The sequence below is a fragment of the Trichechus manatus genome, unplaced genomic scaffold, assembly GCF_000243295.1.
Source record: "Trichechus manatus latirostris isolate Lorelei unplaced genomic scaffold, TriManLat1.0 scaffold00039, whole genome shotgun sequence".
NCBI lineage: Eukaryota > Metazoa > Chordata > Mammalia > Sirenia > Trichechidae > Trichechus > Trichechus manatus.
The window spans coordinates 3,102,305-3,127,153 of NW_004443975.1; the positions used below are offsets into that span (position 1 = coordinate 3,102,305).

The 24,849-nt window shown below is 40.1% G+C and overlaps 1 protein-coding gene across 1 annotated transcript in view; it reads left to right on the top strand.

Moving 5' to 3' along the window:
* The first annotated feature begins 1,147 nt into the window (after positions 1-1,147).
* The window catches only part of WDR64 (WD repeat domain 64), a 156,098-nt gene continuing 132,396 nt past the window's right edge, over positions 1,148-24,849 (top strand). The window contains exons 1-2 of the mRNA XM_004375854.2: positions 1,148-1,387; positions 4,347-4,477. Coding sequence (XP_004375911.1) covers positions 1,240-1,387; positions 4,347-4,477 — 279 coding nt within the window. The 5' untranslated portion in view covers positions 1,148-1,239. The remainder of the gene's footprint in view (positions 1,388-4,346; positions 4,478-24,849) is intronic.

Here is a 24,849-nt window from a genome sequence, read left to right on the forward strand (position 1 = left end):
AAGAGACAGAATGGGCCACATAAACCAGAGACTTCATCAGCCTGAGACCAGAAGAACTAGATGGTGCCCAGCTACCACCAATGAACATCCTGAAGGAACACAACAGAGGGTCCCTGATGGAGCAGTAGACCGATGGGATGCAGAACTCAAATTCTAATAAGAAGACCAGACTTAATGGTCTGACTAAGACTGGAGGTGCCTCGGAAAGCATGGCCTCTGGTCTCTCCATCACACCAGAACTAAAACAATTTCCGAGGCCAACTCTTCCGACAGGGATTGGACTTGACTGTGAGACATAAAGTGATACTTGTGAAGAATGTGCCTCTTAGACAAGTAGATGCAAGAGACCAAAGGGGCGGCTTCTGTCCAGAGGTGAGATAGGAAGGCAGAGAGAGTTAGGAGCTGGTTGAATGTTCATGGGGAATCAGGGGCAGTGGGGAGGAATGTGCTGTCACGGAATGGGGTGAGCGGTTGGGATCTCATAACAATGTATGTAAAAAAAAAAATCTGTATGGGAGACTAACTTGAAATGTAAACTTCAGTTAATTACAACAATTAAAAAAAAAGGAAACTATGCCTTCTCCATTCCTGGCTGTCTGCTCTTTTAATCGAAAGACAATGCGTAAAGAAAGGAGAGACATTTTTATTCTCTATGACCTCTCAAAATGTCTTCATTGTGGTAGAAATTACACGTGCTAAAATAATTTTTATCTTTAGAAGTTCAAATTTCCACATCTAGTACAGCTGCAAGAATGAGTGTGAACTTTACTCTCCACAGCATCTTGAGGAAGGTGAAAAGGTTTGAGGTGAGAGGGGATGTAGGAAAGAGAAAATAATGTCCAGTTTACTCACTTCTCAGGCAACGCATGCTCAAACACACACATAGTTTGTGGGAAAATGAATCTCAGCCCCCTCCTTATGCAGGAAGTAGGATGTTACAGAGACATTATGATGCGATGAGGACCATATGAAGGACAGTGGTAACATTATGAAGTCAGAATTTTTACTGCAATGCTTGCCTATATGAAATGCATTAGACCAAAGTCAGCTTTCCTCCCTGCTAGCATCCTAGGGGCAAATCTTACCCCTACTGACAGGATGGCATTTTAGGATCAAAGGAATGAGACCTAGGGCAAAAATTGAGACAGCAGGGAGGCATTATAATGACTGGAAGGTTTTCCAAGTTGGCAATTTTGTACTGTTATCTCTGCACAGAAATAAAAGATTTCCAGTGTCCTTATGGATATCAGTAAGGAAAAGCGAGATTTCAATGTTGCCCTTCAGATGAGCAGTTTCAGAACAGCTTTGAAGGGGTTTGAAAGATTGGTTGAACATACAGCGGCCCAGAAAAGGGATGAAAGATTAGGCTTGTTTACCCAAAAAGACGGTAAGATCAACAATTACAGAGCAGTCAAGCTGGGTTTGGTTTGGTGTGGATTTTAAACTGCTGAGTAGTTATTTGAATATCTTATAGGAATTTTAAATTAACATGACCGAAATTAAATGCTTTATTTTCCCCAGCAGTCACTATTCCCCAGTTACCTCTATTTTAGTAAATAGTACCAACATGCACTGAATTCTGAAATCAGAAACCTGCATGTCATTCTAGAACAAGGTTTCTCAACCTCGGCACTGTTGACATTTTGGGCTGAATAATTGTTTGTTGGGTACGTGTGTGTGTGTTTGGCGGAGGGAGGATGTCCTATGCATTGTAGGATGCTTAGCAGTATCCCTGGCCTCTACCCACTGGATGCCAAGAGCACACCCTTCCAGTAGTTGGGGAAATAAAAAATGTTTCCAGTTGCCAAATGTCCCCTGGGCGGTAGAATGTCCCCTGGAGGGAACCACTGTTGAGATTCCTGCCTTTCTGTCCATCACCGCTTCTGCACCAACAATTTCCATTCCATCAGCAAATCCTTTGCAGTTCTACTTCCAACCATTTCTCGGCATCTCCAGCGTTCTCTCTAGGGTGCCTATATCATTTATCATAAATTGGAGACACTTTCTAGAGTGAAAGGGGGTGTTATGAATAGTTAAGTTGAGAAAGCAGGCATAGATGAGATTTTCACTGCAGCCCAGGATGCACAATCGCTCTTAGTATCTCCCTGGCCAAGCCTCCGTCACCTGAAACCTGGACACTGTAAGAGACCCTCACTGGCTTTACAGCTTTTACTCTGGCCTCCTCACAGTGTGCTTTTTAAAAAAAAAATTAAGTTAGATCCTGTCATTTTCCGGCTTAAAACTCTCCAATGATGTTTACCATCATGCTGAGAAAAAAATAAACACATCCAACTCCATCCCAGCCTTCCTCTTCTGATCTCCCCTCACAGCATGTGCCAGCCCTCACTAAGCTCCATGCTTGCTAACCTTCCTGGGCATGTCATGTTCTGTCCAGCCTCAGGGTCTTTGTGTTTGTCAGCCTCTGCCTGAAACGCCCTTGTGTACTTTTACACATGGCTGACTCCTTTTTCTTATCAAGTCTCAGCTTTATTTTACCCACCTCCTCAGAGAGGCCTTCCCCGATCCCACCTTCCCTCCCCACTACCACATAATTCTATCACAGCTGCCTGTGTGTTTCCATCCCACAACTAGTCTCAATCTTGAATTACTTATCACTGAGATACAACACACATGCAGTAAAGCCCGTAAAGTGCACTAATCTTAAGTATTGTTGTTGTTAGTTCCATTGAGTCGATTTTTGACTCATAGTGACCCCATGTGACAGAGTAGAACTGTCCCATAGGTTTTTCTAGGCTGTATCCTTCACAGGAACAGATCGCCAGGTCTTTCTCCTGAGGAACTGCTGGATGGGTTCAAACCACCGACCTTTCAGTTAGTAGCTGAGCACTGAACAATTGCACCACCAAGGCTCTTTAATCTTAAGTATGTTGTTGATTCTGGCTCATAGTGACCCCATGTGACAGAGTAGAACTGACGCATAGGGTTTTCGTGGCTGTAATCTTACGGAAGCAGATCTCCAGATCTTTCTCCCACAGAGCCACTGGGTGGGTTTGAACCGCCAACCTTACAGCTCTTGTTTTTGACATTGGTAAACATCCCTGTGGACACCAACTAAAAAACAAAAAAATCAAACCTGTTGCCATTGAGTCAATTCCAACTCATAGCGACCCTATACTAGATCAAGACAAAGGACATTTCTAGCATCCCAGAAAGTGCCCTCATGCCCTTCTGAAGCAATACTGGTCCTTACCTTATACATAGACTAATCTGATGTCTACCTCTGTTAGTAAGTTCTACCTGTCACAATCCATAAATTAAAAAAAAAAATTATTGTGGTAAATATATATAACAAAAGGAGCCCTCATGGCACAATGATTAAAACGCTTGGCTGCTAACTGAAATGTTGGTGGTTCAAACCCACCAGCTGCTCTGTGGAAGAAAGATGTGGCAGTCTGCTTCTGTAAAGATTTATAGCCTTGGAAACCCTATGGGGGCAGTTCTACTCTGTCCTATAGTGTCTCTATGAGTCAGAATCGACTCAACAACAGTGGGTTTGGTATATATAACAAAACATTTGCCATTTCAATGACTTTCACATGTACAATTCAGAGACATCAACCTACATTCACAATGTTGTGTTCACCATCACCACTGTTTACAAAATTCTTCATCACCCTTAACAGAAACTCAGCGGCAGTCTGTAAATAATTTCTTTGTTTATTTACTTAATTTTCTGTTTCTTTCACCAGAATATAAGCTCCCTGAGGGCAGGGAGCTTGCCTATCTAGTTTTTCATTCCAAGTTCAGTGTCTAGCTTAGTTCTAACACATAGTAGATGCTCAATACATTTTTGTTAAATAAATGAAAGAATATGATCTTGTTTACATAGTTTGAGGGATCCTCTGTCTAATTCCTTCTTGTACTTCAGCTCAATTGTTTTACCCCAGTGAATCACCAAATTTGGAAAAATCAAGACCCAAGCAAAACAGTGTCAAAGAACCAATCAAGAATTGTTCTTTGTGTTCTTCTGCCTTCCATCCAAGATGAGCTCTAGTAGAGACTCTTCATTGGTGAACTTTTCACAATAGGAATGAAGTAATTCATTTGCTTATCTTTGTATTCTTTAACAAGACTCCTAAAATAATTGAAACAAAATCTATGGAGGCAGTACTAAGCACCCAAGTAAAATATTTTCTTCTCACTTAGTAATATTTTAGCCAAGGGCCTAGTTATGTTTCCAAAGAAAAGATCTTGAAAATGCTGATGAATCCGGTTTTTATAGGTTGAAATAAGAAAAAAAAAAGTTAAACAGAAAAAGCAGCTGAAAGACACAATGAAGTCCTTGCCATTTGATGACAACGTGCTTGTACTTTGTTACAATGCAGATGCAATTGATTATGACAAGTTTTATGGGGCAGTAAAGGAACTTTTTGGTCCAGAAGTGAAGAGTCAAGATGTGAAATGCTTTTACAGAAAACTCTGCAACAACCCTGATGCATCCATGGACTGGTGTGAGGTAGTCACTTTTGATGTTTATAGTATTACTTATCTTTGTTCAAAATCAATAATTAAATCTAAGTGTTACTCTCACAGAAGTTAAACCCACAATACATATGTGGCATGTATGAATGCCTACACCCAGTAAGCCATGGCCACTACTCATGACTGAACGTAGGTAAAGCAGGTAGATGTTTAACTACATTATTTACGTTGTGTTGCTGTTGCCATTAGGTGCCTTCGAGTTGCTTCTGACTCATAGTGACCCTATGTACAACAAAACAAAATACTGCTCGGTACTGCACCATCCTCACAATCATTGTTATGCTTGAGCACATTGTTAATCCATCTCATTGAAGGTCTTCCTCTTTTTCAATGACCATATTATTGAGTAACTCTTGAATACTTTTAGACCAATTGAAGGATTATACATACCATTAACAACAAATAAAATAAATGACCTTAAATACGTTCTAATGAATGTATTTAAGTGTTAACATATGTATTTTTTCATGGTATACAAAGTTTTAATATAAGAGGAGGAAAAAGCTACTGCTGACCACTTCTTACATTTCTGACTAGCACAGTATTGGCTCCTTAGGTAGCGTTCTGGTGCTGTTGAAAGAATACACATGGGCATGCCTGGTCACTAAGTGATCTATGAACTGTGGATGGAAGGGAAGAATGCCTCTGATCCTTGCTTAAATTTGCAGAAGACAGCACTCCATAGGTTTATTTCTTTGTTTATAAACCAGATTCTTCCTAACCTAAAAGAATTTGAGGTGGCTTACAAATTTAAAAATTATACAACCCATACAGAATAATTAAAATGATTTAAAAAAAACTAAGTGGATCTCTTTAAAAAATCAGCAGATAGAGTAGACAAAAAAATAAGTAAGGATTTAAAGGATTTGACTATTAGCAAGCTAGTATCCATTACCCATTGCCATTGAGGAGGTTCTGACTCATAGCGACCCTATAGGACAGAGAGAACTGCCCCATAGGGTTTCCAAGGAGCGGCTAGTGGATTCAAACCACTGACCTTTTGGCTAGCAGCCAAGCTCTTTAACCGCTACACCACCAGGGCCCCAACAAGCTAGTAGATAGACATAAACAGAACTTTCAATCTAAGCCTTAAGGAAAATGCATTTCTCTCAAATATATATGGGGCCATCACAAAATTGACCATGTTTTAGGTTAAAAAGAAAATATGAATAAATTCAAATATAATAAAATTAGAAACTTCTTATAAAGGATAGGCAAACTTCTCAAAATCAACCAAGTAAAAAATCACCCACTCAGAAATTTGGGGGATGGGGGATTGCATCAAAAAATGGTTCTACTAAACTTTAAAGAACACGTAATTCCCATGTGTTATGGATTGAATTGTGTCCCCCCAAAATACCCATCTTAAATCCTAACCCCTATACCTGTAGTTGTAATCCCATTTGGGCATGGGTTTTCTTTGTTATGTTCATGAGGCAGTATTAGTGTAGGGTGTGTTTTAAGTCAATCTCTTCTGAGATATAAAAGAGCAGATTAAGCAAGCAAGCAAAAGAAGCAGAGGTAGGGGAAGAGAGATGCTAAGCCACATGAAGACTGCCCAGGAGCAGACGCTCAAAGAGATAAGGACCTTCTCCTAGAGCTGATAAGAGAGAGAAAGACTTCCCCTAGAGCCGGCTCCTTGAAGTTGGACTTCTAGCCTCCGAAACTGTGAGAAAATAAATTTCTGTTTATTAAAGTCACCCACTTGTGGTATTTCTGTTATAGCAGCACTAGATAACTAAGATAACATGTGATAAGAATTTTTCCAGGACTCAGGAAAAGATGAAAAGCTATTCAACTCATTTTTTGAGACTAAAATAACACTGAACTGCACAGAGATAAAATGTCAGAGAACTATTGGCCAATCTTACTTACGGATATATATGTAAAACTTCTAAAAATTTTAACAAGTTAAATTCGGCAGTGCATTAAAAAAATCATTTCCAAGTAGAATTTAGCCCAGAAAAGTAAAGATGGTTCAATATTAGAAAATCCAGTAACATATTTCACTAACAAGTTAGGGGAGAACAAATCATATGATAATCTTAATCAGGGGTCATCAAACTAAGGCCCATGGGCCAAACCTGTTTGTGTAAGTAAAGTTTATTGGAACACAGCAAAACTCATTTGTTTGCATGTTGTCTACAGTTGCTTCTACACTGCAATGGCAGAGTTGAGTAGTTGCAATGGATACCAAACAGCCCTCAAGTCTAAAATATTTATTATCTGGCCCTTTTAGAAAAAAGATTGATGACTCATGATCAAAATAAAATAAAATAAATTGAAATAAAATAAAATATTTAATATTCATTGTTCATACCTGCTTAAAAAGAGAAAGGAAAAAAAAAAAAACTTAGCAAAACAAGAATAATAGAAAATTCCCTTCACTTGATAAAGGGGACTTTATCAGCAATAACTCACTGCCTTCGAGTGGATTCCGACTCATACAGACCCTACAGGATAGAGTAGAACTGACCCATAGGGTTTCTAAGGCTGTAATCTTTACAGAAGTAGACTGCCACGTCGTTCTCCCGAGGAGTGACTGGTGGGTTTGAACTGCGACCTTTTGGTTAACAGCCAAGCACTTAACCACTGCCCCACCATGGCCTCAAAACAAACAAACAAACGGGGGTGGGGGGATGGGGGAGCGGGGAGGGGAGATTCCATTCGCAAGAGCAACAAATAGCAGAGAATATCTTGGGATAAATCTGTTAAGGAATGTACAAGACCATAAAACTTTACTGAAGGCGTAAGAGGATATCTGGAAAATAATTGATACTCAATTTTTAAAGATCTCAGTTCTCCCGAAATTAACTTATAAATTTAATGGAATTTCTACAAGACAAGAGTTGGGGAATTAATAAGGTGATTGTACAATCCTTTTAGAAAAGTAACATTATCAGCCATCAGAACATATTTAGAACTATAGAAATTTTTAAATGTGTAACTGTTAATGTAATGGATAAATACATCAGTGAAACAATAGAGTTCTGAATCAAAAATATGTATATATGGAATTTGATATGTGTAGTGGTATGAGTATTTTGTGACAGAAACATCAAGTTACCCAAGCAGGTCCTGCGGCTTCTCATCAATAAAGACACACTGAGGTGAGGAGGGAGGAAGAGCATTTATTGCAAGCAGGCAGGCAAGGAGCAAGGAGGTGTATACCTCAAATCAAGCTCCCCCAACAAAGGGAGGCAGAGCCATTTCTGCTGTCCTTCACAAGGAAGTACGCATTATACGAACATCATGGACTACATAGGTTATCAGCAGACGCTGTAAGACAAATTGCATTTTTTTCCCTTAGTATGTACAGAAAATGGCAGATAAGTCCCACCCTGGGTGGAGATTTTAATATTCAGTTAGGTCTTAATGAGGCTTAGGTTACTTTAGGACACTTTTGGGGCTAGTAAACTGATTTTGACTGGTTTTGGCTGATTTAAGGCAGAAGCTGGGTTACAGGCAGTGCTCAAGATCCTGATGATAATGGGCAGGAGGAGCAGGTCTTGCTTGATAGTAGCTGAGCGGTTGCACTTGCTATCAATCCCTCCTCTTTGGGGATATAGTGATAAGCTATATTCTCTTGGTTGTGGAGAGCACCTTCTAAATTGGGCAATGGCTTCTCAGTGTAGGGGATTGTATTTAACATAAGCTTCTATGCTTTTTTTTTTTAGCTTGCACTGAGATAGACAAAAAGTATTATACAGAACAGCAGACAAAAATTCCTGTTACAATTAAAGAAAATAAAAATAGTAAACAAATGCTTTAGCCAATTATAGTTAGGTAACCAGGAGGTGAGCCAGTCAAAGATATTTGGCCTCTCTTGGTTAGGAACACGAAGGCAAATAGCTTTCGGATGTATTGACAAATCTAACATTTAGTCATGTTGGTCCCACTTACTACTAATTGGGCTAATTTGACAAAAGCATTACTATGCCAGGTTTGGGCTAGGGGTAGGAACAAGGACAAAAACGAAAAGGACTTCATAGCTTTTTGAACAGAAATTTTAGGTCCTGTAAGGGCTCACGGTTTAAGTTGTTGGTGAATCGAAGTCTGGAGCGGCTGCAGTCTTTAGCCGGGTGTGGTGAACCCAGGGCTTGGCTCCTTTTAGTTTGACCGCCGTATGGGTGATGAGAAGCACCTCAGAGGATTCTTTCTGCTTGGGCCGGAGTGGCTCGTCTTTCCAGCTGTGCAGCAGGACCAAATCTCTAGGTAGAAATGGGTGGACCATCACCTCAGGAGGATGTTCTTGACTGGCAAGGTTGTCCCTGTAGAGAGAATAAAGGACAACAGACAAAGAATGCAAATACTCTTGTATGACATTGCCACCTTTTACACTCAATTTGTCACTGTTCATTAGCCCATGATTTTTCAGGAGGGGCTTTCCATGCACTAGCTCAAAAGGGCTTAATTTAAGACTGCTTCTGGGAGCTGCCCTAACCCTAAGCAAGGCTATAAGGAGAGCCAGTATCCATTTAATTTTGCTTCTTGACACACCTTTGCTATGTGTCTTTTAAGTGTTTTGTTCATTCTTTCAGACTTTCCACTGGATTGTGGTCTCCAAGCTGCATGTAGTCGCCAGTCCCCCAATTTTTGGGTTAGGACACCTGCAGCTATTCCTTGACTTTCATGCATGAACAGTTCAAAGAGTTTTGCTAGATTCGGGAGCCCCAGGGCTGGGGCTGATATGAGTTTTTCTTTAATTTTCTGGAAGGATTTTTGTTGTTTATCGGTCCAAATAAATGGCTATGAATTTTTCCTTCAGTTGCTTTATGTAAAGGTTTGGCTATTAGCCCAAAGTCGGGAATCTAGATTCTGAAAAAACCTGCCATTCCCAGGAATTCTTGGAGGTGCCTCCAGGACCAGGGAGGCAAGATTGCACCAGTAGCTTCTTTTCTGTCTTGGAGCAGTTCTCCTTTTTCCCTGAGAGATTCAGAGTCCTAGGAATGTAACCTTGGCCTGGGAAATCTGGACCTTAGGTCTGGATACTTTGTACCCAGCATGGCCCAGAAAGTTAAGAGTGATGATAGTGTTTAAATTTGATTCTTCTTTAGTCTTGCTTGCTATGAGCACATCATCCACATTCTGAAGCAGAACTCCATTTTGCGGAGTTAACTGTCTTGAATCTTTAGCCAGAGCGATACGAAACAATGTGGGGTTATTTTTGAACCCCTGTGGGAGTACAATCCAGCAGAACTGTTGTTCATTGCCCTTTTCCGTGTCCTCTCACTCAAAGGCAAACAGTTCTTGGCTTTCAAATTCTAAGTCCAAAACAGTGAACCAGGCAAAACTGGTGTATTATAAGCAGATAGGCACAGTCTTATGAGTCCAGATTTTAGATATTGATGAATAAGTGGGCTGAGGCCTAGCCTCACCTCTAGCCTTAGAGGGTATTGCTTCATCTGTAGTGGGTTGATTCCTGGTAATGCTTCAGTCTTGACTGGAACAACATTTTTAGCTTGCCTGGTTGCCCTTGCACCCATACCCAAGGGACTGCTGCATCCTCTATCTGTTTGGACACAGTCTTAGTGGGGGCTGCAATGGACATCATGAGGGTCAGTAGGTGGGACTGCATTCTCTACTCTTGCTCTTTCTGTACTATTTAATTTAGTTTACCATCTTGGAAATGGATTTGGGCTTGTAATTTACAAAGCATATCTCACCCTAGTAAAGAAACCAGGCACTCCAGCATGTAGAGAAGAGTGAGTCAAAGTAGAGTCACCAACCAAACACTCCATGGGTTGCATAAAATTTCTAGTAACCTTTCTTCCTGTAACTCCCACCACCAGTATTGATTTCTTTGATAAGGGTCCCTTAAGATTGTTAATAACCAAATGAGTGGCTCCCATGTCCAATAAAAAGTCTACCATTTCTCCTCTGACCTTTACTTTAACCAAGGGCTCCTTGGGGGAAACTGGAATGAGATTGGCCATTGGTCCCCTCAATCTGACGCTTCCGTTTGTTGTATCATAACCTTTTCGGGTTCCTTTGGAGCCCTCTCTCTCTTAGGACATTCTCTCTTCCAATGTCCTTCCAGCTTACACTACATACACTGATTCTTTCCTAGTTTTGGCCAGGCTCAGGACCTGGGGGAAACTTCGCAGGTGGCCACAGCTGAGGGCCTCTTCTTGGCTGAAAAGTAGCTGTCAGCACGGCAGCCTGCTATCTCACTCTCTGAGCTTTTTATTTTTTTTTTTCACTTTTATGTCTGTTCTTGGTTGAAGTAGATTTTAAACGCTATTCCTATTCCTACCAACTGAAAAATTCCCATTCTCACACTTTCTTCAGTTCCTTTGTAATGTCAGGGGCACTCTGTCCTACAAAAATTCTATTCACCATACGAGCATTTGCAGGTGTCTCAGGATCTAGATCAGTACGTTGTCTGAAAACCGTGAAAATTCATTCAAGGAAGGCGGAGGGGGTCTTCCTCTGGTTTTTGTTTCACTTCATACACTTTGTTTAAATTCCTTTGTTTGGGGGCCCCATTTTTGAGCCCAGTGAGCAAGCAGTCATGGTACTGACTTAATCTGGCTCAGCCAGCCTGGGTGTTTGGGTCCCAACCCGGTTCAGTGGCTGGTATGGCCAAATCTATAGGGGACTGGCCATCAGCATTTTGCTAGTGGAGCCTATCTCATTCTTCCCTGGCTTTTTCAAAAGCCATTTTATTCTCTTCCAGAGTGAGTAAAATATGTAAGGGTTGACAGTCTGCCCAATTTGGGTGTGAGTTTCAAAAATAGAAGCAAAAAGATCTTGCGTTCGGTTAGGATCCTCTCAGTATGCTGGTAGGTTGTTTCTCCAATTGAATAAGTCAGAAGTGAATGGGCTATATACACAGACCATGGCCAGAGCTCCCACTGCTCCATCCTCACCACCACCTGACTAGGAGTTGCCTCAATAGGTATAGCCCCCTTGAAGGTCCTGGGACCCCTGGACTGAATTGGGTGCCACTTCGAGTGTGCACTGGAGAAAACGTCTCAGCAGAGGCCTCAGGGGCTGATGGAGGATAAAGGGGAGGTCTATGACCTCTGGTTAAAACTGAGTCCTCTTTTGGAGGACTAGACAAAACAGAGGTTTTAACCTGTTTGAACTATGATTTTACATTGTTTCTGCAAACTCTTATTTTGCCACAACAACATAAAAGTGTCAACATACATTTTCTCATCCCACTTTCCTTCTCTAGTACAGAACAAATCTAAGTGCAATATGGTGTTATAATTTAAGGATCCGTTCTCAAGCCAGTGTTCACCATCCCTGAGCTTGTATTGGGGCCAGGCAGTGTTACAATAAAATTTCATTTTAGATTTTTTCACTGGGTCATATCCAAAATAAGACCAACTCTTTAAAATATACCTTAGAGGACTACATTCTGGAATGCCCAAATTGTTTCCCATGGTACCAAAACCTGAAACTACAGATGCCTATTTAAAATGAAAGTATTTGACTTTTACTGGCTAAGCATTACTGGAATCTACAGTCTGCCTACTTTCTATAGATAGGACTTACTTCTGTACCAAACCTGGAGACACAGATGCCTATTCAAAATAAAAGTGTTTGACCCTAAATTCACTGGCTAAGTACTACAAGATCTACAGTCTATCCATTTTCTGAACAATAGGACTTATTTCTGTACTCACCAAGGGAGTCTTTTCCCTCTTTCCGGGGCACCTGATGCTATTCTCTCTCTTCCTCACATAGTCCACCACCATGGGGTCAGAGGTTGGCTCCAGCCTCAAGGGCCAAAATGAGTTTCCCTCAGAGAAAGGTTACCAGTGTGCACTGGGAAAAGTGGTCAGTACTTGTTGGCTGGAAGTAATCTCAGGAGCTGGTAGTGCTGGTTTCATCTGGGGTTCACCAGAATTTGTTACTCGAAACAGGTCCTGCCCAGTGTGGCTTCTCATCAATAAAGACGCAGTGAAGTGAGGAGGGAGGAAGAGCGTTTATTGCAAGCATGCAGGCAAGGAGCAAGGAGGTGTATACCTCAAATCAAGCTCCTCAAACAAAGGGAGGCAGAATCTTTTATACTGTCCTTCACTAGGAAGTACATACAAACATCATGGACTGCATAGGTTATCATGGCGTGCAGATGCAGTAAGACAAATTGCATTTTTTTTCCCTTAGTATGTACAGAAAATGATGGATAAGTCCCAACCTGGGTAGAGATTTTAATATTCAATTAGGTCTTAATGAGGCTTAGGTTACTTTAGGGCACTTTTGAGGCTAGTAAACTGATTTTGACTGGTTTTCACTGATTTAAGGCAGAAGTTGAGTTACAGGCAATGCTCAAGTGTCTCGATGATAATGGACAGGAGGAGCAAGTCTTGCTTCATAGTGGCTAAGCAGCTGCTGACTGTGCTTGCAATCAATCACATTTATTTATTTTACATAAATCTAATTAAATTGACTCTGAGCATCCATCTCACCACCATACTTGCAGGAAATCCATCTTAGTCGTCATTGCCAGTGTCAAGGTGAGAGGCAGGGAAATGTGGGCCATTTCATTCTCCAGAGTTGCACAAGGACCAGATAGCATTACATAGTTCATAGACAAAAAGGAAGGGCCTTCTTGTCCTCAGAGTTCAGTCTTTGTGGTTGCCACTGATAGCCTCGTTTTCCAAACCCATATGGTCTCCTGCAGATAAGAGGGAAGCCTGACTGCTTCCATGCCAAGTTTGGCTACAGGAACAAAACTTTGATAATGTTGAGGGTCCTATTGCCTAGAGCAATGTCTCCCTAGTTCTACCATTGACATTTCCCTGTTGACATCTTCTATCAACCTGGAGGGAGTCATTGGTTCCTACTACTTGGGGAAAATGGAGACTTCCATCCCCTTCCAAGTATTGGGAATTGATCTCTTTCCCCCAACCATCCTCTCTCTCTCTCTCACTTTCCTCTCTTCTCTCTTTAACTGGTCGTCATTGTCTTCTTCCCTCCTTCTCCACCTCTCTCTCTCTCTTTTTCTCTCTCTCACTAATCACTTCCAAATTGTCCTCCGTTTTCTATCTAAATAACCAAATCCTACTGCATTTTAGAACCATTTCTGTCTTTGGTGTTGATCATCTTTCCTTAGAATAACCTCCTCATTACTAATGAGAAAGACCTAGATAGGCAATTCCAACTTTCCTGAAGCTAAAATACTCTATTGTATCTGGACAAATTTTGTTTGTTAAACATTAGACTCTTGACAATTTTCAAATAAGTAATTAAACTATATCTCTGTTCTTCACTGTTTTGATGGCTGAATCACTGAAGCTAACATATTTTTTGCTACACAAGGCAAGAATGATTCATCAGGCTTTCATCAAAGCATATGACTCCCCCAGGAAGGAACTCTGTTCCAAAGGAAGGATTCTTGAAAAAAGTTAAGAGGGAGAGACTATAGCCTTGACTCCTAATCTTGCATGTTGACAATCTCTTAGCTTTCCCAGGTGATGTAACTCGAATATGCCCACTTACTGTAAAAATTCATAGAAAATAAGATTTGAAATTAAAGTATAGGGAAAATAACCTTTTTGCCTTTTCATTTCTTAATGAAATGGCCTCTTTTCATTTTATTACTTATTTCACATTCTCATGTCTCTGAAATTATGCCTTATCTTAACTCTGACTAAGGCTTGCAATGGAGAAAATGTGATGTTAAGACTCTTCCTCATTTTGACTTCACATCCTCTTTTCTTCCTTCTGCAACCAGAAACACATTTCTTCAGCTAATAAGAAAAAGGAAGAAGATACTAGATGAAATAGTGGAGATAAAATGAGAAGGAGTGATTGAGATGTGGCAGATTGCTATCACTCACGAGTGGATGAGCAGAATTTCCAAAGTCAAAACAAGAGCTAGGGTAGTATTTTCTCTTACCTGCATAACTGCTGTATAACCGTGTCCTGACAATAGTAGTAAATACTTCTTGAACACTGTACTAGGTGCCAGATACTGTGCTAAGTATTAACTCATTTAATCTTCTTAACAGTCCTATGAATTTGTTGTTGTTGTTGTTAGTTGCCATCTAGTCAGCTCTGACTCATCATGACTTTATGTATAACAGAACAAAACGTTACCTAGTCTTGTGCTATCTTCATGATCATTGGTATGTTTGAGTCCATTGTTGTGGCTAGATATTATAGGTGAAGAAACTGAGGCAAAACAAGGTTAGAGGTGGAGTCAGAATTTGAGCCCAGGTTATCTGTTTCCAAGTTCAAGCTCTAAATTATTGTGTTATATTGTCCTCTTTATGACCGCTGTAATCCAGATACAAGAAAGAGTTTCTCTATGCATTCGTCACGATTCTTTGGGACACAGGAGACAGCAACCCAACTCAAACAAGCTTAAGAAAAAAGAAATTTCTGGTCCATATAACTAGGAAGGTAGAACTGGCTGAGGACAAGCCTGAGTGATCCAGACAGTCATCAAACAATAGGGCTCTCTCTCTCTCTTACTGTCTCTCCTTTTATCCATCAATTCTGCTTACTTCCTTGTATGTTAGCTTCTTTCTCTCCTACTTCAAACAGCCCTCTCTACCTGATGGGAAATATGTATGAAGACAATTCCAACTTCCTATTATCCTGGTTTAATAAATGGATTTATCCTACGTATTGTCCACATATTAATCCAAAGGAAGACTCTGATTGGCTGTGCTTAAGCTACATGTCCAAACTGAGATAATCACTGTGCTTGGGGAATGGGACACTGTGGTTAGCCCTGCCTGGATCATGTGATCCACAGTGATGAGGGCCCCATGGTCCCTGAGCAAGGGATGGAGCATTCCCCAAAGGAAAAATGGAATACAGGCACCAGAAGAGACATGGGGCAGGTAGAAAATAAAGTTACCCATGTGTGTATGTGCCAGTGGTTATACACACACACACACACACATATGTATATACACATACTATACCATGTTTAGGCTGAGTAAAATACAAAAGAGCAATCAATTCTCAGATTATTCTGGGAAAAAAATCCATGGAACTGATGGAATATCAAGAATGGTTTTAAATGGCAGAACTAAAACTAACAGGGATAGAGGGGAAGGTTATACTAGGTATATGGTGTGACCTTGGAAACCAAAGACAAAGCAGGCCATGGCATAGATGACTTAGCTATCCCTTTTGCAATACTGACTGATTTGGAATACTTCACAGTTAAGCCAATTAAGGATGCAGGTTGAGGCGTTAATGAAACTATAACTAATAAATAACCCAACACAAAAGTGATTGGACTCCAATACAGCCTATATCTTTTCAATAATTCTTATAAATATTTCACATTGTTTGTAGAAATTTGACAACCATTCTCACAAACTTCTGGTGAGTACTAATAAAGCGCTGGATACCTACAGATCAGTATGAAGTTCCTACTGTGGAGCATATTTCTAAAGCATGTTAATTTTTGCAAGAAAATCTTATTTTCACTTACATCAAAAATGAAAACATGAAGGCACAAACTATGTCAAATGTATAATCTAGGCAAAGATAGAAGTGAGAAGGGGTTACTGGAATACAAGTCACCATAAAGTTCATGAATAAAAGATAATACACTCGGGTTACCAAGTTACTGCTTTTTTTTTTTTTTTCTTCTTAGATGAGCCATTTCCTTCCATACAAATGTTTTACCAGAGCTTACACTGTAAATATTTGAAATTCATGGTCAATTTTTCAAGATTTTTTGGAGTTCTAGTTGCAGGTTTTTGAGAAATTTTCAGCTGGTTAACTGAGTTTTACACAGCGGTATTCTGTTTTTCTGGAATTATTATTATGAGCTATTGTTTGTGTAGTTAAATTTGAGTGCAGTTCTATTCAGAATACAGAAGACAGCACTTCAGAGTAACTCTGGAAAGGATGTTATTGAGGATGGGTGACCTACTACACTAAATAAGGGTTGGGCCAGTATTTGGGTATGCCCTTTTGCTGGGTGGTTCCGGTAAAAGCAGTATTAAAAAGCCATTTGAAAAGTGATTGAGAAATTTTGGATCTATCATTAGTTAAGGTGTAACATTACAAAATTTCATAAAGACTTTCATAGGAAAGACCATCCTCCTTGAGGTTCAACCCTTAGACACTGTAGACCTGCACGCGCAAATGGTTAAGTGCTTGACTACTAGCTGAAAGGTTGGCAGTTCGAACCCACCCAGAGGCACCTTGGAAGACAGGCCTGGCAATCTGTTTCCAAAAGGTCGCAGCCTTGAAAGCCCTATGGAGCACAGTTCTACCCTGCACACCTGGGGTCTACTACAACAACTAACTACAACAACAATAACTTTTTATATTGATTACATGTTGAAATGATAATATTTTGGATATATGGGTTAAATAAAATGTATTATTAAAATTAATGTCGCCTGTTTCTTTTGACTTCTTTAATATGGCTATTAGAAAATTTAAAGCGAGTATGTGGCTTGCATTATATTTCTATTGGACAGCATAGAAAATGTCAAAATAGAGACGGAAGAAATTCTTCCTGATGAGCAAAGACTGATCCTTGCTGGAAAACAATGGAAATATGGACAGACCTTCTCTGATCACATCTGACAGAAGGAGTCCAACTTTGTACCTTTGGGATAGCACCAGGAAGAGGAAAAAGACATTTGGCATTGTTCTCAAAAAACACAAGTATAGAGAAAGCAGGTTAACTTTAGTGTGTTCAAATGTCAGAAGATCAAAGAAACTTAAAAGTTTGCCACTGTGGTTGGAAGTGTCCATCTGAAAAATGTGAAGTCAAAGTCCTTATGGCCAACTAGTTTGACCAACAGGTCAAATTTGCAGTCCTATCCCTTAAATGTGGGCAAGAGTACAAATGGAGGCTCATATACTGCACATCTAAATATTTAAAGTTATAAATCAAACTAATTGTTAAATAAAATATGTTCTTTCCTGCAGTTTTGACAAACATATCTTAACACTACCCTGGATTGCCAGGTGATAATTTAAATTTCTTGGACTCCTTGTAGCTTCACACCAAAACATGGAGATAAGGGCAGAGCTGGCCCTAGCCTACCTCCTTTCTTTTCCCACTACTAGCTCCATCCCACAACGTGGCGCCACGTGTGCACACATGTGGGAACCTCAGACCACATGTCTAAGCTCTGTCATTCCCCCACCTCCACCAAAAGCTATCTCTTGGCACCCTTCAAGCTTAGGGGTGGCCACACAAGTGGAATGGTCCACCCTCATGAGGATAGATCTGGTGGTATGGTTGAATTGTGTCCTCCAAAAAGAAATGTGAAAGTCCTAACCCTTGGACCTGTAAATATGACCCTGTTTAGAAATAGAGATTTTCTTTCATCAAGTTAGTAAGGTCATGCCAGTGTTGGATGGAAAACCCGTTGCCGTTGAGTCGATTCTGACTCACAGCGACTCTATAGGACAGGGTAGAACTGTCCCCCATAGGGTTTCCAAGGAGCGCCTGGTGGATTCGAACTGCCAGCCTTTTGGTTAGCAGCCATAGCTCTTAACAACTACGCCACCACCTAATCCCTTCTCAGCAGTGTTTTATAAAAAGAGCAGAACAGACACAGAGACACGCATAGGGGCAAAACACCATGTAAGGACCCATCTATAAGAAAAGGAATGCCAAGGATCACCAGCAGACACCAGAAACTAGGAGAGAGGCCCACAAGAGGAATTGACATGGCTGAGCTTCCAGAACTATGAGAAATAAATTTCTGTTCTTTAAAGCCACCCACTTGTGGCATTTTTTTGTTATGGCAGCACTAGGAAATGAAAACAACTGGGTGAGAGGCTTCACAAGCTCTGGAGGTAAGCTCTGAGCATTCTGGGATCCCACAAACCTAGGCTTTAAAAACACAGGCATAGACTACTGTTGGACATGGCCCCTTGGCCCACTGGAAAGAATTAGAGAAGGGCCCTATAAAGTTGTGCAGTCCAGCACAGCAGCCACTAGACACATGTGTCATTTACATTGAATTTAATAAAAAATTCAGTTCCTCCACTGCATCAGCCACATTTCCAGGGTTCAATATCCACATGTAGCTAGTGGCTATCATATTGGACAGGACATATTATAGAACATTTCCATTTCAGAAAGTTTAGCTGGTCAGCATTGCTCTAGAAGCTGGTCCCAGTACTGCAAGTAGAAGTGTGGTTGTTTGTTCTTTTAACCTACTGATTTAATACAATAGAAGGCAAGTGTATATGTATTTGTTAATAAAAGCTTTTAACCACCCAAAGATAAAAAGAAGCTGAGAAATCAATGAACAGTGAAGCAGCTGGTGATATTGCAGCAACACAGAAATGGCTATTTTTCCCTAAATCATGTAAGTGTGCAAAATGAGTGTGTTTTTTCTCCAGCTTCTAGGCTGTTTCATATGGTATTAACCATCTGGATATTCTCCCATATATTGGGACTGCAATGTTACATCACTAAATTTTGAATAGCTATGATTTTGACAACCATATATTCTCACTGTTTTCTATTTTCTTTTGAATATTTTGCACATGTTGTTGTCAGGTGCTGTAGAATCAGTTTTGACTCATAGCGATCCCATGTGACAGAGTAGAACTGCCCAATAGGATTTTCTAGGCTGTAATCTTTACAGGACATATTGCCAGGTCTTTCTCCCATGGAGCCGCTGGGTGGGTTTGAACCGCCAATGTAGGTTAGCAGTAAAGTTCCTAGCCGTTGTGGCCCCAGGGCTCATATGCGATAGTTATATGCTGGAATTTCTAATGCAATAGTTTTGTTGTTGTTGTTAGGTACCCAATGAGTTGGTTCCAACTCAGAGCCACCCTGTGTACAACAGAACAAAACACTGCCTGGTCCTGTGCCATCCTCACAATCTTTGTTAATCTTGAGCCCATTGTTGCAGCCACTGTGTCAATCCATCTCATTGAGGGTCTTCCTCTTTTTCGCTGACCCTCTGCTTTACCAAGCATGATGTCCTTCTCCAGGGACTGATCCTCCTGATAACATGTTCAAAGTATGTGACACGTTGTCTCGCCATCCTTGCTTCCAAGGAGCATTCTGGTCATACTTCTTCCAAGACAGATTTGGACTACTATAAATGTGAAAATGTGTATACACAAATTAATTCATGTTAATATCAAATAATTTATGCACTTCAGGAAATTACAGCAGTCTCTTCATATTCTATTAAATACGTAGAGCCAGTAAAATTGTGCTCTAAAGATGTCCCCAAAATGCCAAGAAATGAGATTCAGTACTCTGGTAAATCTTTTCCAAAGGAATTCTACATTAACTGAGAATTTGGCTTCTGAAGGTATTGAAATACTAATCTAAAGTAAATCTAGATTTTTGTTTTTACCGTGTAGATGAGGAAATAGAGCCTCCTTCCCTCCCTCATCTCCTCCCTCCCTTTTTTCTTCTCTCTTTCCCTTCCATTCAGAACATCATAATCTCTTTCCATTTGTAAAATGTCTTCTTTTTTTTTGCAAACATCCCCCTCTCATGGTCTCTTTTAATCTTCCCAATAGCCCCATGGTGCGGATTATGAAGGATAATGTTACTGCAATAATAAAGATGAGGAAAATAAAACACAGAAAGGTTAATTGACTTACATAAAGCCACAGAGAACATCAGTTTTGGTTCTAAAGCTGAGATTTTTTTTTTTCCTTCTCCATCCAGTAATTTCGTATGACATTATCCTGCCTGTTATATCCTTGGGTTCTATAAATCATATGCACATTTAATGGAAAAAATGACCAGCTTTTAGCACACTGCATGTATATGAAGATTCTCTTGAGGTCTGAGAAAGTGGTACAGGAAGGTTCTGCTTTGATTGTTCTGTCATTTTTTCTCACAATGCTCCAAAGAGGTATTTCTAGCTCTGTGACCTAACTTTTCTGGCTTCAGATTTATCACCCATAAAATGGAAATTCAGTGCTGGAAGATCAACTTCATTCCAGTGTGGATTACCTGGATTTATCAGATAATATTTAAGAGAACTAGATTTATTATTTTATACTCAGGCACAAACGTACAAATCCGATTCTGAATAGAAATCTTTTTGTCGTTACAAGGCCACAAAATGTTGTACTTTTTTCCCTCTACGCTTTAGATGCAAATGCACTTGGAGAATTTGAGATTTATGAAATAATGAAACCTTAGAACTCAACTAAAAATCATCTAAGCTGGCCCCTTCAATTTATAATGGAAAAAGTTATATGTAAAGAGATCCAAAGAAATGTGTTTATCTTAAGTCTAAAACGCCAGTCAGTGGAAGAGTCTGGCCCAGACACTACCTACTTTTCCTACAATCCTGCCTCATTAACATAATAAAGACATCCATTCTCAAATGGGATATAACCACAGGCATAAAACAAAACAACAGCAACAAATACCTGTTGTCGTCAAGTTGGTTCCAACTATAGTGACCCTATAGGACACAGTAGGACTGCCCCATAGGGTTTCCAAGGCCGTAAATATTTAGGAAAGTAAACTGTCACATGTTTCTTCCGAGGAGGGCTGGTGGGTTCGAACCAGGGCTGGTGCGTTCGAACAAGTGAGCTTTAAATTAGCAGCCAAGCGCTTAATCGCTGTGTTACGAGGGTTCCACCACAGGCACACATGTTGCCGTCGAGATGATTCCAACTCATAGCGACCCTATAGGATAGAGTAGAACTGCCCTGTAGGGCTTCCAAGGAGTAGCTGGTGGATTCAGACTGTCAAGTTAGCAGCCAAGCTCTCAACCACTATGCCACCAGGGCTCCACAACAGGCATAGAAATTAGGAATTATAACACATATTTTCTGGGGAAAAAATTCAATCCATAACAGACAGGCATGCAACACCATCTGGAATGCCTATAATTGTGTTCCAAAAAAAAGGGAATTATTACAAATCTAAAGTTATATTTGTTCACTTCAGTAAAAAAAGATCAAGACAGGCTAAAAAGTTATTTGCATACAGGTTTTTATTTTCTTCCCTGCATTTCATTTTTCCAAATTTTCCACAATGAACATGTGTTCCTTATATAATCAGAAAATAAAAATGGCATTTTAAAAACGAATCACTTAAATAGAGAGCAAACCCTTTAAATGACATATCTAAAAGAATATCCATACTCTCATATATCATTAAGTCATAAAATACTCCAAACATGTCAAATGTACAATTGCTAGACTGAACTTTAAAAGGTTGAAAGGGAAGTTTGAGTTTCTTGAGGCTACATTGCACCACCAGAAAAGGAGATATTTTCTGCTCTTTGAAAACAGTATTTGCCCGTAACATTTCTTTTCAAAATGTAAAGCTTTAGTTGTTTCTTCTGAAAGAATTTAACTGGTATAATCTCTTTTTAAATTTTTCCTCAAGAAATTTTAGTATTTTGATGTTTTTACTATCATTTGGAAGTTATGTATGGTAAGCATTGTGTTATTTACATGTAAAAGTAGCAAAAGCTATCATTTCCATAAGAGCAGATATCCTACATGATGATGCGTAGTGACGTGTAGATGGGACTGTATGGGACATTTCATAATAAAGTACATGGATTGTCTGGGCAGGCAGGAAAGGCACCCAGGGGACAGTTTTGAACTAGCTAGGAGGACACCTGTTTCCTGTACTGCCAGTCACGCAACTGGAAATAATAATTACTCAAATGTTGACATTTACGGAGCTCCTATCTGGCACTTGGTGCAGTCTAAGTACTTTACATTCATTTCCTCATGTAATCCTTACAATAAGGCATGAGAGAGGGGTTATTAGTGAGTATCCTTATTTTACAGATGAGGAAAACAGACATAGAGACACTAAGGAACTTGCCTGAGGTCATGTGACTAGTGAGCAATAGAACCAGGATCTGAACCCACACCCAGGTTCTAAAGCACCCCACACTGCCTCACAGATGACACTGCTCCTCAGGTTCTTCCCACATCTGTTCCTAGATGCTTAACAGATACATTGTCACTATTGCCACCAAAATTTATCCAAATTACAAACCAAGTTAAATGACCGTAAATTGCTCTTCGACTAAAGGTGTCATAGAATATAGGGCATTAAATCAGATGACAGCATACATGGTGTGGAGTTCTCCTACCCCTGAAAAACATTGGAATTCATTAGCATAGAAATAATCATCATTCCTGTTGTCATTTCACATTATTATCTAAAAATTATTTCTTGATAGTATCTGAGGTTAAACTGATTACTAATACTTAATCTTTTTTGTTGTTGTTGTATTTTGTACAAGGTAATTTAGGTTGTACTGAATTGTGTTTATAAAATGAGGGTGTGGTAAGCAGAATTCTTAACACGCCCCTCCCAAGATGCCCATCCTCTGGCTATTCAAGTACTAATTTAGGTACTGTTGTGAAGGACTTTGCAGATGTAATTAAGGTTACTAATCAGCTGATCTTAAAATAGGGAGATTATCCTGAGTTGTCTGGATGGGCCCAATGTAACCACATTAGCCCTTAAAAATAAAAAAGGAAGGCAGAACAGAGATTCTAAGCTTGAAAAGGATTTGTAACTCCATTGCTGGCTCTGTGATGTAGAAGCCCATGTACTAGGACTGAAGAGAGGCCTCTGGGAACTAAAGGTGGCCCCCAGCTGTTAGCCAGCAAGGCAAGAGGGACCTCAGGCCAACAATCTAAATAAGCTTGGATGTAGATTTATTTCTACAGTCTCCATTAAGGAACACATCTCTACCAACACCTTGATTTTAACCCAGTGAGACCCATGTTGGACTTTCAGCCTACAGAACTGTGAGCTAATAAGTGGGTAATGTTTTAAATCATTATGTTTGTGATCATTTGTTTTGGAAGCAATAGAAAACTAATAAAACCAGTTGCCATGGAGTTGATTCTGACTCGTGGCAACGCCGCGCGTGTAAGAGTTGAACTGTGCTCCATAAGGTTCTCAATGGTGATTTTTCAGAAGTAGATTGCCAGGCCTTTTTTATGAATGGCCCTCGTGTGGACTTGAACCTCCAGTCTTCCAGTTATGGGCCAAGCCTGTTAACCATTTGCACCACCCAGAAAACTAATATAGAGGGGAAAATGCCAAAGTTCAAAAAAAGTGTGTCTGCTATTACAACTAGTAGATAACAAAAAGTAGTTATAAGAGGAATCCAAACACAGCAGTAATGTAAGGAGGGACAACAATTGGAGAGGAAACCTGAAGAAGAGAAGAGAAATGCAAGAAAGAGACTAAAGGTTATTACCTATAATTGACTTTGGAGGGCTGGTTTATTTGTTGTATTTCTTTTTTTTTTTAAGATGGGAGAGATTTGAATATGTCTGAATGCTGAAGTAGAAAGGAGAGATTGAAGATACTGGGGAAAGAGGAAATAAACTCTGAAGAGGCAGAAGGGGATGGGATACAGAGAACAGGTGGAGGGTTTGGCCTTGGGAAGAAAGAACACATCTTCCTTCAAATGAGAAGGAAGGAAGAAAGAATGATTCCCAGAACAGGTTGGTTTATAAGTAGAGTGGCAAGAAGCTGAGGAAGTTCTTGTCTGGTGGCTTCCATTTTCCTGTGAAGTAGGAGGGGCGGTCCTCATCTGCTAAGAGTGATAAGGAGGTGGAGTCACATGTTTGGTGAGCATGGAGGAGATTTGAAATTGTTCCTGAAGACAATGAAAGAGACTCATTGAGGGAAGGATGGAATGAGGCCAGGTGGCATTGAAGTCCCAGGAGGCTAAATCTCATAAGTGATTAGTGGTCCCATCCGGTCAGCCACAGTAGCGTGGGTGCAAGGAACACTGGCAATTAGATTCATCCAGCAGTGGGGTTTCTTGCCAGGCCAACGCCTGGAAGGGCAATGGTGTAATTGAATAGGAATTGTGGAAATGTGTAATTGAGGTGAACTGACAGACCATAGACTGTGAACTGGATAAGAAAGGAAGTAAAGGCAGCAGGGAACTGATGGAGTACAAGGTGCAAGAGAGGGAATTTCCATTTCAGTTCTGGTTTGCTGTAAGGGTCATATGAATCCTTCCCTGTTAGGTTCCATATACCATCAACTTATCACAGTGTCCACCTTATTAGTCTTTCTTACCGGAAAAACCAGTTACATCTCCAAGTGTGACTAAAGGTTTTAAAGTACCACCCCTAAAAAGAGCCTCATTTCCTCATTAGTGGTTGTTGCCTTGATATAATTTATGATTTTTTTCCTCCTTCCACGAACCTTTCTTAATCTAAGCTTTCTATTGATAATAATAGCTAACATTTTTTGACATATGTCAGGCACATATGTGTGCTTGGTACAATGAAAAATGCTTTACATGCATTATCTCATTTAAACCTCATCGGGAGAAAAACTCAGAAGTTTGTCCTACTCAACTGATTTCACCGATGAAGAAGTTGGGATTTAAGGAGTCTGAGTACCAATTGGTTGTAGAGCCTGAACTCAAACCCTGGCCTGTCTGACTCCACAGC